Genomic DNA, 14,176 nt, shown 5'->3' with positions numbered 1-14,176 from the left:
CGTGAGAATACCATAGTTACGTTTGGACTTTATGTGAGACAGGGAAGGGACACAGAGCACGTGTGAGGTCTCCTGGGGGACACTGTTAAGCAAAAGATTTGGAGGAAACAGGCATATACTATGGATGAGTCTACAATGTTTCCCCTGGAAGATCTGTAGTTACAATATTGTTCATCAAGACAGGTGTGTGGAGAGAAAATTTCCACGTATGCCTAGAGCTTTCTTCCTATTCTCTGTTATATTCATTTTAGACTTTGTTATTAGCAGTAGAATCTTTACTTTTTTATATAGACAGGTTATTGTCATCTCAGCATTTTGTCCAGTCAACAAAGGGAAAGTGAGTAAAATAAAACAACTTTTCATTTTAACCCTGGAAATTAGGTAATATTGTTTCATAAATAATGACAATACATTTCTCTAAAATAAGAAGGCAATCCTAATGAAAGTATGAGTGAAAACTGTGATTCAGAGTGCATTGCTTATTTTATGTTTGTTTTTCAACTGTGGTAACTAATGTCTTATTAGGTCCTTCATTCTCCAGCATTTTTATTAGATAGAATTGCTGATAAATATCTCTACTTTCCAGGGAAAAGTTGAAGAAGCTCTAAGGGCCTTTGAAGCACTAGTGAATCGATATCCACAAAGTCCTCGAGCAAGATATGGGAAAGCACAGGTACTTAAAAATAAAAAAATAAACAAAAAACAATAAATGTTAAAAAAGCTAAAATAAACAATTTTTTTACCAATAGAGTTATAAACCCCAGTCAGAATTAATTTGTAAATTTATGGAGGTTTTCTATGCAATCTGTCATATTGTATCTCTTTCAATTCGTTATCCTTCCCCAATTACGTTGGCAGCTTCTGTGTAACTTTAGTCTAGTGGAAAGTATTGTAAATAACACAAAAATAAGATGTACCCTGTAGATCTCATAAGAACTGTCAGGTGAATGGTAAGAGATAAATCCCAACTAATGGCCCAGTGCAGGAACAACAGGCAGAACTTAGCTGTTACATGCTGTTTGCTGTAATTGTTAAATCCACACATCAGTCAGCTCTGGGATAAATGCTGCTTTTTGCTTAATGGGAATAGGGAAGAGGATTTGGAGTTTTTATGTAGAGAGTGTTAAAGGATAAAGAACACGAATTCTTAGGCAAGGAGGCTTAATTAGCTTTTTTCTTCGTGAAGAGAGTTGTGTTTCAGGTGTTCCCCTTAAAAAAAAAAGCAACCAGAATGCATCATAAAATAAACTCTGCATTCATAGTACTTTTGAACTGTGTTGGGATGTCTCAGAAGGGAATAAACTTTGAATTTTCATAAGTAGTAGGATAATCCTATTTTTTACTCCTACTAGGAGTAAAAAATGACTCCTTGAACTCATGTTAATCAAGATGAACAAAGTGAAGCCCTTGTTGTAGGAAGGAATTGTGCTGTTAGACAATTAATGAGGCACTTGAATTGGTTTTCAGTTGGTTAATAATAGTCATGCTAAATATCCAAAATACTGTCACACAAACACTTGATGCACAGCAAAGCAAATCTTTGTCTTTGAAAAAAGGAAAGTCAAATTTCCTAGTGAATGTACGTCAGAAAAAATAATTATTGTTTAAAACTGATTTCTGAAGGTGTCTGAAAGCTGCCTGATGAACTGTTTGGCTGAGTAACCATACTGTTTGGTGTTTCACATACTCAATTTCAAAGCAACTCAAGGAAAAAAATTAAAAGACGGAAGTGCAAAGAGATTTCATGTACTTGCTACAGCATATGCAGAAAACACAGTTGAAGCAGTTTCTTTTGCTACATATGTGAATTTAAATAGACTAACAACATCTTCTGCACCTGTAGTGCTTGCCATGCTCTACAATTTGACTTAAGAAAGGACATAAGCCAATAAATATAGATGTATTTGGGAAGAATGCATTAAACACATGAAAATACATGCATTTATATAAACAATTTAAAGTAAGCCTTTAAAAATTCTGCATTTGAGACATAATCTTACTTTTTCAGCTGTTGAAGCAGATTATGAAAATGCCTTACCACAGGTGAAATCAGTCATAGATTCTGTTGGGTTCACTGAAGCTGTAATTTCACTGTAGAGAGCTCATATATCCTTTGATCTGCTTCTGAATTTGATGAGCCTGTTTAAGTTTTGAAAGAGTTGTAGGGTAGATATTCTATCAATATATGCTAGAGGAAAGGCAAGTCCTAATTCATTTTCTAAGACAGAGTGTAAATAAATTTGTCAGAATACATGAAAAAAATGTTTGTTGGTGTGTTTTGATCTGTGGTTTGCTGCCAGAGTGAGGCTTCTTATACAGATACTCCATAGGCAAAACTTAGCATTTCTTCCATATTAAACAGATTGCCTCATTTATTTTTGAAAGCGGAAATTATGAATTCCACAAATATTAATCAAAAATCTGTGTTAATGTATGTTTTAGGTGCAAGTTTTCTCGTAATTCTGCTTTCAAACAGGTTTTAGGTAACAAGAACTAATGGTAATTCTAATGTGTCTTCCTGGTTATTTTTAAGACTAACGGATTATTATGTGTTCTAATTATGGTTTTGTGATTCTTTCTAGTCTGAAGATGACTTAGCTGAGAAAATGAGAAGCAATGAGATGCTGCAACAAGCTATCAACACCTATGATGAGGTGGTTAGTCTGCCAAATGTCCCTTCAGATCTGATAAAGCTGAGCTTGAAACGAGAAGCAGACAGGCAGCAGTTCCTTGGTAAGTTTTGAGGGTGGTGTAAAAATTATGGAAGTTATGTTAACAAGACTTTCAAGAGGTTACTAAGGACTTAAAATGCCAATTCTATTGAATTTTTGGTAGGACTTATCCCTCTAATGTCTTAAATGCTAATGAAAAAAATTATTTAAAATTTTTCTAGGGAACTAGTGTCTATAATTTGCCTGTATGATAACAGTGCCTGTAGAAAGCTGCAGTAGATGCTACGAGAAGATATGATGAGAGGTGGTCAAAAATTTTTATTAACAAAAAAAGAAGAAAGTCTTCTTTTTCTACTGAAGCTGAAGAAAATCAAGAGGAAATTAATGGCATAAGCAGAGTAAACATATTGAGAATAAACTTTCAGTAAACAGAGAAGAATGAAATTGAACTTGGGGATAAAATCGGTTTAGACTGTAGGTTTAGATCTCAATTCTGTGATGTATGAGGAGTGCTGATTAGAATATGAGGCACAATCAACTTTGCAGAAAAGAGTTCTGTTCTCATGGGTTGGATTTTTAATATCAACTTATTTTGTTCTTCCTGTTCCTTTGCAAGACCTCATCTAGGAAGCTGAGGAACATACTTAATTTTAAGCACATAAAGCATGATAAATTTCCGTGATAAATAATGGAAATAGAGTAGAACTATTACTTAATGCTAGAAGTGCATTTAATTTCTTAATTAAGATTAAGTTTATTATTATATATTTACTTAATTTTGTTGAGTGCTTTGATATCTGTTTACAATAAAGCAACCAAAGCTTAAATAATGTTACTGCTGCACTGTAAAGGCTTCTCCACAAGAGGCTACCATAACACTGCATCATATGTACTTGCAATGATTCCCTGAAATATTCCTGCTATTGCTACACCTCAGTGACAACCAGGCAGCTGAATGAGCTTCTACCTGCACAAGCTTTTTCAACTTCTCCTTCTTGATCGTTAGTGAAAGTGGAGCACTTGGCTCTGATTTGTGTTTTCTTAGATGTTGTGTAAATATCATGCTACTGTTACTCATATCTGCAGTATTAAGTCTTGTTCAATCAAATCAGGTCGCATGAGGGGTTCCCTGGTTACTCTACAGAAATTAGTTCAGCTGTTTCCCAGTGATACTTCATTCAAGAATGACCTTGGTGTTGGTTACCTCTTGATAGGAGATAACAGCAATGCTAAGAAAGTATATGAGGAGGTGAGTTTCCATTCCAGTAAAGTATAAATATTTGCATTCATATATTCTTTCTAAAGATTGATTGATTTTAACTTTTTTAGTTGTTAAACATTTCACATGTGAAGTTTTGAAGGGTTAACATAGATACAATTTTTTTTTCTAGTGCAATTATCTTCTAATTTTAATTCAGATTTCCTGGTACTCTTATGCTAAGCTTTTCCTCATTGACAGAGAAATGCAGATTTGTTTCATGTGCTTAATAATATTTGAAATCTTACACTTTCTGGTAACCAGGTTTGGAATATATTGACAACACATGTAGGTGTGTTGTATGTAATGTGTAATATGTAATGCATAGTACAAAAAAAAATCCATTCTGCAAGGCAAGGAAAGCAGAAGCCAGTCTCTTTACAGGAACAGCATCTTTAACCTTTGCTTTGTCATATTTTTGTAGGCTGCTTAAATTCTGTTTTTCTTTCACAATGTTTGTAGTGTGGATGATTCAGTGGATTTATATTCTTGCCTTACACTTATGGTTATTTGGCTGGGGAAACTTCACTGCCAGGAAGGGCCACTCTACTCCTGTGATCTAGAAGCCCTGTTAACATCTGGAAACTCTCTGACAGATGTGGAGTCTGACATCACTGGTAGAGCACATGCTGTCTGCGCCTGACCAGAGAGTCTTGTTGGTGTTGGCACACTTATTGCGGGGGCTTGTTTAGCACAGGCCTGATATGGTAATTGGCTGGTTATGTAGGCTGGAGAGGAGTCAGCATAGTTAGTACCACCTCCTGAGAATAAAGGCCCAGTTGTCCATCCCCCACATCTGGGAGTCTGAGGGGATTCTTGTCTCTGGTAGTTTCTCAGAGAGAAGGATGACGTTCAACCACGTGGTTGGAAGCAGGAGTCAAAAGCTAGTAATACCATTTTTTTTCCTCGAGCTCCTCTGGTAGTCTCAGATGTTGCCAGAATAATGTTTGCTTTGCTACTTTCGCTATTTTGTAGGTCCCTCCATAAAGCATGGCTGTTTGATAATTTTTGTCTTGCTGTCAAAGTTTCTCAGAGGACTGGAAATATCAGCATTTAAAGATAGAATTTATTAACCAAACCTGCTACTCAAGCTGCAAGGAACTTGAGAAAATAAAGACATGTTCCTTTTGGGCAAGATTTTCCTTTGCAGTTATTCAGTGTTTTGCTGCAAACAACTGTTAGAATTTCTCGATATCAATAATCACAGGAATTTTTATACATGGAAGAAGGTAATGAGTTTGCTATGAAATTACTTTAATATTGAGTTTTATATATTTCAGAAGAGATGTATAGTGCTCCGATTAAGAACAGATATGCAAAGTAAGAACTGGTGTGCTTTTAATATATTGTTTTCCATTCTTCTATGGACCTTATCCAGTGTAAATACTCTGTTTTGCAGTTCACTAACCACTGAAATAGAATAGCTCATAGTGGTGTTCTGCTCTTGTAAAAGAACAGCAAATAATTATTTTTTTTTAAATCATATGGTTTTGTCCATATTCTGGGTATTCCTTAGGCTGAATTCCAACACATTAATATAAATTTGTTGTTGTAACTCAGGATACATTTACACTAAGGATTTTAAGAAATAATACAGAACCAAAAAAACAGGTAGAAGCTTGTGTACCTGCTTTCATTCTTGGTTCTACTGAAGGCTTATTACATGATTTTGGGCAGATTTGTTAGGGGCTACCTGGTCTGCTCTGCAGTACTTCACTCAGCTGTTGCAATGCATATTTAGAAGGTGATGGGCATATGGCTTTCCTACCTTAGGTGCTCAGATTCTCTACTCAGTCAGTAGAGAGACAGGCAAACTGTGAGTAGTGGTTCTGGGGGCCTCCACGAGACATCTTGCTCTTCCCATGATTTTTGAAAAGCATGGGAAACTTCTGTAGTGTGACTAAATCCTTCTTACTAGAGTAGGACGAATTAATCTTTTGATAGAAAAACGTAAAAGAGCACAGACAGGAGCATGAACTCAGTGCTGCACAGTGGATGCCTCCAATATTTATGAATTCTGAGTTCTGTTTCCCACTGTAAGGATGTTCATACATTTTATTCAAGTGTTCTTTAAGGCAGAAAGCATGAGCACTTAAGAAGACAGAGCAGAGTTAAGGACACATCCTCCAGAGAACATATTCCTTTTTCAACTAAAGTCTCAGCTCTGTGCTGATTCCCCTCTGGTCTCGTTCTTTTCTTCATGATTGTCTAACTTCTTGTGTATGTGGTACCTGTTTCTGATGCTCAGGGAAATTCCCAAGTGGTTAAACACTCTGCTTTGCAGGAGAACTTAAACTCCAAGTTTCCTGGGAATCTGCTAGTTGGGAAAAGGTACCTTTGCTTCTTGCTGTAACGTTTCCATCTTAATTCAATGTTACCTGTCTGTGTTAAGCATGGACTGAGCACGTGCAACCAGCTGGACCCTTCAGAGGCACCATTCCCTACGTGGGATCACAGCACATAACATTTCAGACCCTAGCTTGCATCATCTCCAAGGAATTGAATAGAAGCCAAAGGAATCCTAGTGGATGAAAGTTTTCTGCTTTTGCTTTACCTTTAATAGCCAGTTTACTTATTTTTCCATGCAATTCTTATTTTTCTTTCCAAATTTGCTACATCTTAGCAGCTTACTTTAAATGTCTTTAATACATGTTCCTTCTTTTAGCTACAGAAACAATGCAGATAAACACTGAGCTTACGATCAAGAGATTTTTTTTCTTCCAGCTGTAGTGTTGTGTAATGTAACTTACCCAAAATACACTTTTCTAGAATATGTTTGCGAGAGTTTTTGCTGAACCACAGATAGAAAATGGTGTCCAACTGGAGGGGATTTCAGTTTTGCCTCTAATGTTAAAGTATTTTCTTTTGAACATTACACTCAGGGACATGGAAACATAATGTTAAAGGTAGTCCTAGTAGAATTCAGAGCTATTTTGATTTTCAAAGAAAACTTAACATTAAAAGTAGTCCTGGTAGAATTTAGAGCTATTTTTGTTTTCAAAGATATACAGATTATAAAAAAATACAGCAGAAGAGAACTTTTTAGGACCAGTTACTCTGCTAATAGCACTTATTCTGCCTGCCATGCTGAGGCACATGTGCATGGCTCAGTGCAGCATTATACAGACATGCATAAGCCAGCTCTGAGCTATTTCAGGTACCAAAACCAGAATATCCACATTAACACAGTACTCTGCCCTGGCTAATTAGCCATTGATAGCCCCAGAGGTTAATATCTATATTCGTGATTAATATTTAATGGACTGTGAGCAGTTTAGTAAAACTTATTTCTAAACATAATTAATATTGCATGGAGCAACAGCAACAGAGTAATACAATTTACATTAAATACTTCCAGTGTAATTTCTGCTGATTGTATCTCTTTGCTTCTCTTTAGGGGCTCTGAATGTAGATCATTCCTTAATGCAACTCGGCAGAGTTTAAATGAACCATAATACAGAAAATTCTATTCTGTCTTAATTAATCAGATAGCTTTATCCTATAGTTAAAGAAACTGTAACAAAATTATATGGCTAATAAATATTTCTGTCAGTCATTTCATTTCACCCTGCAGGTACAGATTCTTGAATCAAAATAATCATACACAGAATGCTGAAAGACAAAAGCATAAGATGCGTAGGGTGGTAGTGTATTCTTATATTAGGGATCAAGTTCATCCTTGCTACGGCACTTTTTGCTAATAATTTCTCATATTATGGACTTCAGATAGATTGTTTGTTCCCTCATAGTAAGTAACTCTTTTCTGCCAAAAGAACTGAAATCATGCTATTTTTAACTCATAACATTTTATGCCCACATTACTGTGATTTTGGTTTTTTTGCTTGGATGTATTTTGTATGTAATAAGGTTTGAGAAAAGAGAGAAGTTGGTCCAGAGAACTTGTTATGGTTTTGCTTGTAATTATTTTGATTGAAAAATGAGGTTAGACAGTGACTGGAAAAGGCAGAGAGAAATAACTATAATGTATGAAGGCATTTTATCCATGACATAAGAAATGGATTTAGGCAAGAGAAATTGCTCATCTGTCCGTTGTTGTGTATTTAGCAGCTGTCTAGACATTCAGCGGGTATCAGCCTCTGTAATTCCACTGGCTGTTGGGCTCTTGTGATGATCCTCGCACTGAGGGTCTGTCCGGATAAAATTGTCCACCCTTATTTTAAGGAGAGAAGAAGTGTAAAAACAGATTAACTTGACTGTGTAATTGATAATCATATAGAGCTACAAATTATATTGAATGTGTATATCATAGAAATGCAGAGCTAGAAAGTAGATCAAGACGTTCTCTAATTTTCCCCTCTGGCTGAGGCAGACCAAATGCACTTAAATCATTGGTCTGGTGTTGGGGGTGCATGTTTGAGAACTCAGGCTGGACAGCTTCACACCTCCTTCCCCGAAACATACACTGCCCCATACACTGATCCTTTTCAACAACTGTCCCTGTACTTACAAACCTTTCCCTTGCACAGTCCCCATGAAATATCAATCTCTGGACATTTGCCCATGAGTTTTCCTTTTCTGCAAAATTAAGCCAGTTTGTAACTCAGATATTATCTGAATCTTGTTGAGGGTACAAAGTCTTTTAGCTTAATTTAACGTGTTTGGTCTTGGTCAAAGAGCGCAACACACAACTCTACAAGAATAATTTATCCATGAACACCAAGTGTGGAAGCACATTGAGTCACTACTCACCTTCTTTCTCTTGGCCGGGGAAGTGCACATTGTTCCAGAGTGCTTCCAGTTTACCATTGTGCTGAGAATGTCCTTGGTGTTCCAGGGTGATGCAGGTGTTACTTTACACCTTCTTTTTGTTACTTTACAGCTTCTTTTTAAATTGTAATCACTATGCTTCACAGCACAGTATGTTTTCTCTTGCAAAAACTAGTTTGCCACCAGTAGAAACCCATCTAATTTTAAACTATTTCGAGTATATTTCTATACTACGCTTTCTGTAACTGTGCTGCAGATATTTTCAAGAGCAGCTGCTTTCCTTCAGATTAGTCAAACCTGGGATAAGTAACTTAAGTGTTAATGAATGGGTTTAATGCTGTAATGTATCATGCTGTATCTCAAGAGAGAGGATGGGAAAGAATGGACAACTGAAAATTAATTATTCCTGTTGGAATAATTTTACTTCTGAGACTTCAAAGTTTGAATTGTAAGAGATTTGTCTGGAGAAGCACAAAAGTGAATGGGGGAAAGAAAGCACAGACAAGCCAAGAGATAACCTGAGTCAGTAATGGTAGCAGATGTCATTGCATCACTAAATAATAGTGCTTGCACAGGTTTGTTAATTTGCATAGATCCATACAGGTATATTTTATTCATTTGTTCTCAAACAGGTTCTAAGTCTGGCTCCAAATGATGGCTTTGCCAAAGTACATTATGGCTTCATCCTGAAGGCAGAAAACAAGATAGCAGAGAGCATCCCCTATCTACAGGTACTTTATCACCCACAGTAAATGTTTTACCAGAAAAAAGTAGAATTGGGATGTATGAGATGTGTCAAAGTAGAAGCATGCTAATTATGAATCACAGTTTAAGCTACTTATTGGAGTTATATTGCTGTATCCCTGCCTGTGAACTGGAACAAGGTTGGACATTGAGACTCCTCAATCCTTAAACATCAAGTATTTGTTTTGTTAATGGTTTACATGGCTCTGAACCTCAAATTGTTTTGAGGTTGGCATTATGTTGCAAATCTAAGGTTCTTGAAGATCCAGAGAAGGTTTGCTGCATATGCTTCTGAGTGTTTGAAAAGATATGCTACAAAATAAAACCTTAATTCAGCTTTTTAAAATGCTTGTGTATTTGTTTATAGGGTCAGGGGCTAATGTCCATCTCTGAATACACCTCTGTCTTGGAGGGACTGAGGGGATAGGCCATGAGACTTGGAAAACTGATAACATTTCCCAATGACTTTTTACTGACTTATTGTATTCATTTAGCTTAGCTTAGGTTACCGTGGTGAGTATATTTTCTAACTAATTTCATAGCCAGTCTCTTGCATAGAATTGACAGCCTGTTTACAGCAATCAAATGAACTCTTTTAGAAGTCCCATTGAAGTTTCACTTATACCTTTCATTTTTATTAATTTATTTTTTTACTTATTTATTAGGAAGGACTAGAGTCGGGTGACCCTGGCACAGATGATGGACGTTTTTATTTTCATCTGGGTGATGCCTTACAGAGAATGGGAGACAAAGAGGTACATATTTAGCACGTTCTTGCTTTAAAATCTAAATCTCTCAGGTCTACAGTATCCAGAAAAACCTTTAATGATGGGATTAATGTTGAAAACATTATTGTCCTATTGCAACAACAGTCCAATATGCAGAGGTCAAGATGATCAACAGAAAAAAATCTGTCATTGGCATAACAATACATACAATCTCTTATCATCCCTTACTTTAGAACTAACCTGAAGATTTGAAGCTTGCATGGGGCAACCTGAACTGAGGGACTAAACATTTGTTTAAAATTTTAATTAATGTATTTTTAGAGTCTGTTTTCTCCTCCTACCACTTACAACAAAGACTTTAACAAAAGTTGAAAAAACCTCTGTATAGAAGTACTCTCATACTGTGGTATAAGTGTATTTTATAAACTCTTCTTTTCCAAAATGACCTTGAGGACCAATGAGTATGTGATAAAAGAAGACATTGAGAGGACTGAATGTGTGGACTGAGTTATGGAATTGATCAATAATTAAATTAGCAAATAGATCAGAAAAGCATCAATTTGTACAGCATATCTGTTACGTGCCCAAGAAAAACAAACATATGCCACTGGAAGCTGTAGGAGTTTCTAGTTTGTTTATTGAAAACCAAATTTTGTTTAAAAGCCAAATTTAAATGTATGAATTAGCACTACCATCATAGTAGGGGAGCAAAGGACCTTTTTTCAAGACTGTTATTAGTAATGAACATTACTATGGGAATGAATTGAAAAACAACAAAAAACCACTGTTCAGGTTCCTAAGTGGGAAACATGAAAAGAATAGGCATTAAAAAGAATAGCAGAAATAGCTATGAAAATCACTGCTTTTTAATTACTTATCTAGTAATGTCTGAAATATTAATATCTCTAAAATACTGTGAAAAATGCTGACCTCTTGATTATTGTGGCCCAGTCAATAGGTGGTTCTCCAGTATGAACTATAGAGAAGTGAGCTATGATGAAGCCTATGTATGTGATCCTTCTCAAGCCCAGTTCATCAAGTTAGGGTTTTTTTTAATAATTCATGGAACTTTTATTACAATACCTAATGCATATAGTAGATCTAAAACATTGAAATGTAACAATATCTGAATTTTAAGCTAGATTACCTTCTCTGAAATACTCTTTCAATGAGTTGGGTTTTTTTGATCTAAATGTTTATTTACAAGTGAGAATTAGTTTTCCTCATTTTACTTAGAAACACATGCATATGATCACCTAGAGACACATGCACAGTCTGCTTTCACACTTTCTCTGTCTGACTCTGTCTCTTCTCAAATCCCTGTATTTTTCCTTGGGATACTCTGAGTTGAATGGTTGAGCCTAGAATATCCCATTGTAGTGTTTGACTAAAGATACCACACAGATGTAATTAATGTACATCATCCCTAACCCCCAGATGTGTTAATGTGTTAATGTTTATGGAGTTAATGGTCAAGTCTGCTGTAGAAAAAGTTTAATTAATGACAAATGAATTTCTTGGGATAGAGGAGACTTCTAAGTTTATCAGTGGAAAGTCCATTGTTAAGATAAATTTTTCTTACTGACCTTACTAGACTTGATGAATATCAAGATTTAATCCAGGAAACAGATCAATATTTAAGGAACATGTGAAACTGCTATCACTGAAGGTTTGTTGAAGGTAGATATTCATCTACTAGAGCTAAATTAGGAATTATGAATATGGTCTTGATAAGTGTTAGGGAAACAGTGTTGAGTATGTCCTTTCCAACTAAAATTTGTTAAAATGCCAAATTGACTTAAAAAAAAATTAAAACTCTGGAAGTTATTATAGAACAAAGTGCTGTTCATAACGAATATATAAAGCGAGTGCATCTCAAACAATTTCTGTCCTGGAGAAGAAGATACACTGTTGTAGCTCTCTTGAATAATACTGCGGTCATTATTTAGTCTTTCCACTGTGAAAACCTGCATGAGAAAAGAAAGGTTCCTCACAGCATCTCAGGAATGAAAAGATGAGCAAGGCAGCCTAGCCCAACTCCATTCTGCCAAAGGCAGCCTCCATAGAAAATTCTTCTAATAGATAAATATTAACAGTATTATACATTGTGATTATAGCTGATATATCTTGAAGAACAGCAATTTTCATACGCAACAAGTAATTCATTCCCCTTATTATTTGGGCTAACTCCAGACATTGCAAATGGATGCAGGCAGTCAGCGTGAACAATTTATTGATATCCCACCACTATTACAACTTACATCTTGGGGAACAGATGTTATAAATCTTAATGCTTCCATTTCAGAGATTTAACCAAGATCGCATCAAAATTTAAAGATACACTGTGTGTTACCCACAGGTAACAAATAATATTTTTTTGACCCATGCACAATTTTACTGAGCTTCCCTAGGGAAAAAAGATGACACCTTATATATGATCTGCTGTTATTCTGTTAATCCATAATGCTTTTCTGTACTTCTGATAAATACTATAAGGCAACATTGTTGCAGACTTTCCTCCACACTTCAAGAGAGTTATAAAGATCTGAGTACCACATTTTTTAAAAGCTTGAAGAAAATTTACAGATTCTCAAAGAGATTTTTGGCCGGTTTCTGTTCAAGGTGGGGATTGCTGTCTGCTTCAGTCCCTCTGCTCTGGACTTCTTATCCTCATATCTCCCTATTTAGCTGTTCTGTTTTCTGGTCTGTTTGGGGCTTTTTGTGTTGTCTAAAATATTGCAACTGTAGCAGTACTGCTGGGCAGGAGAGGCAGCTGTATATAACCTTCGCTGTACATGGTTTGTCACAGTACTACTCATGCTAGATCTTTTCTTTCCAAGCATTCCATTTGCTTTTTTTGCAGGGCCTTGTTTTGCTGCTATACAGGGGTAAAACAAGTTGTGTCAAGGGAGAGTAATACAAGCAAAAGTCTAGTATTAGCCTCCATAGGTTTCTGCCATGTGACTGGTTTGGGTGTGGCAACAAATATTTGAAGAAACTCGTGTATTTAGGTATTAGATAATTAAGAAACAGTTTAGATCCGTAAAGTCAGCAGTGTTTTCATCATCACAGCATTTCCATTGGCAGCAGGAGACAGTTATCTTTAATTCACAGGTAGAGAATTGAAACAGAGAAAAAGGGGTTGACCAAGATGAGAAACAATTGGATCTCCCAAGTCCAAGGACAGGACCTGAATTACTGACCTATATTTTATGTGAATGGTTGTGAGATTATCCTGTTTTGTTAATGTTGGATTGGACAGCCTTGGCCAACTGATCTATTTTGTTATTTGGTGGGGGTTTTTGTTTGTTTGTGGTTTTTTCCTTAAAGTATTCATTAGTACGTTTTATTAAAAGAATAACCCCTACATCCAAAGAGACGGTCTGTTACCTTGCCAAAAAGTGTTATATTCTTCCTGTAAGAGCTTGGCTGATGTGAATTTGGTTGTTAACAACTACAATCTTTTAGGCATACAAGTGGTATGAACTTGGATACCAAAGAGGTCACTTTGCTTCAGTTTGGCAGCGCTCTCTCTACAATGTCAAGGGACTGAAAGCTCAGCCTTGGTGGACAGCAAGGGAAACTGGTTATACAGAGCTGGTGAAGGTAAAGCTTCTTTGTACTTTCATTTTTATTAAAATTAAAACTATAAGTTATTAAGCAGAGTAAATGCTGATCTGTAAGGTCTGAACTACTGCTTATGAGTTTCAGACACCACTGTCAGACTGAGTACAACTGAGATACTATAAAATGAACTCAGGCGTTTTCAAATTTGAGAACGGTGACAGGATGGCTGAAATGATTAATAAATACAAAATTTGCATGGTAGACAACTGTAACATCTCAAGTGGAAAATGACAGCCAACTTTGGTAATACCTGGGACACCCACTGTGAATTTTTAATTAGTCAGAAAAGGCCATGTCTTTCAGCCCTTGTGTCATATATAGTGACTTTGGAAGCTTTTAATTGTGTATGAGAAACAAATGTAGATTCTAGTGATGGATTTAACTAAAGATAATAACATAGAATTTAAATTCTTTAAAGG

At 35.9% G+C, this 14,176-nt stretch overlaps 1 protein-coding gene across 14 annotated transcripts in view; it reads left to right on the top strand.

Moving 5' to 3' along the window:
* Nucleotides 1-14,176, top strand: part of ASPH (aspartate beta-hydroxylase) — a 109,879-nt gene that overhangs the window by 73,269 nt on the left and 22,434 nt on the right. For all 14 annotated transcript variants that reach the window (XM_051770950.1, XM_051771002.1, XM_051770967.1 and 11 more), the window contains 6 exons: nt 587-673; nt 2,583-2,733; nt 3,785-3,921; nt 9,291-9,389; nt 10,068-10,157; nt 13,599-13,736. In XM_051770950.1, the coding sequence (XP_051626910.1) occupies nt 587-673; nt 2,583-2,733; nt 3,785-3,921; nt 9,291-9,389; nt 10,068-10,157; nt 13,599-13,736 (702 nt within the window). The remainder of the gene's footprint in view (nt 1-586; nt 674-2,582; nt 2,734-3,784; nt 3,922-9,290; nt 9,390-10,067; nt 10,158-13,598; nt 13,737-14,176) is intronic.

This window comes from Manacus candei, unplaced genomic scaffold (genome assembly GCF_025592945.1).
Source record: "Manacus candei isolate 608988 ecotype Guabito, Panama unplaced genomic scaffold, ASM2559294v1 h1tg000008l, whole genome shotgun sequence".
NCBI classification, from domain to species: domain Eukaryota; kingdom Metazoa; phylum Chordata; class Aves; order Passeriformes; family Pipridae; genus Manacus; species Manacus candei.
This window is presented reverse-complemented; position numbering and strand designations above follow the sequence as displayed.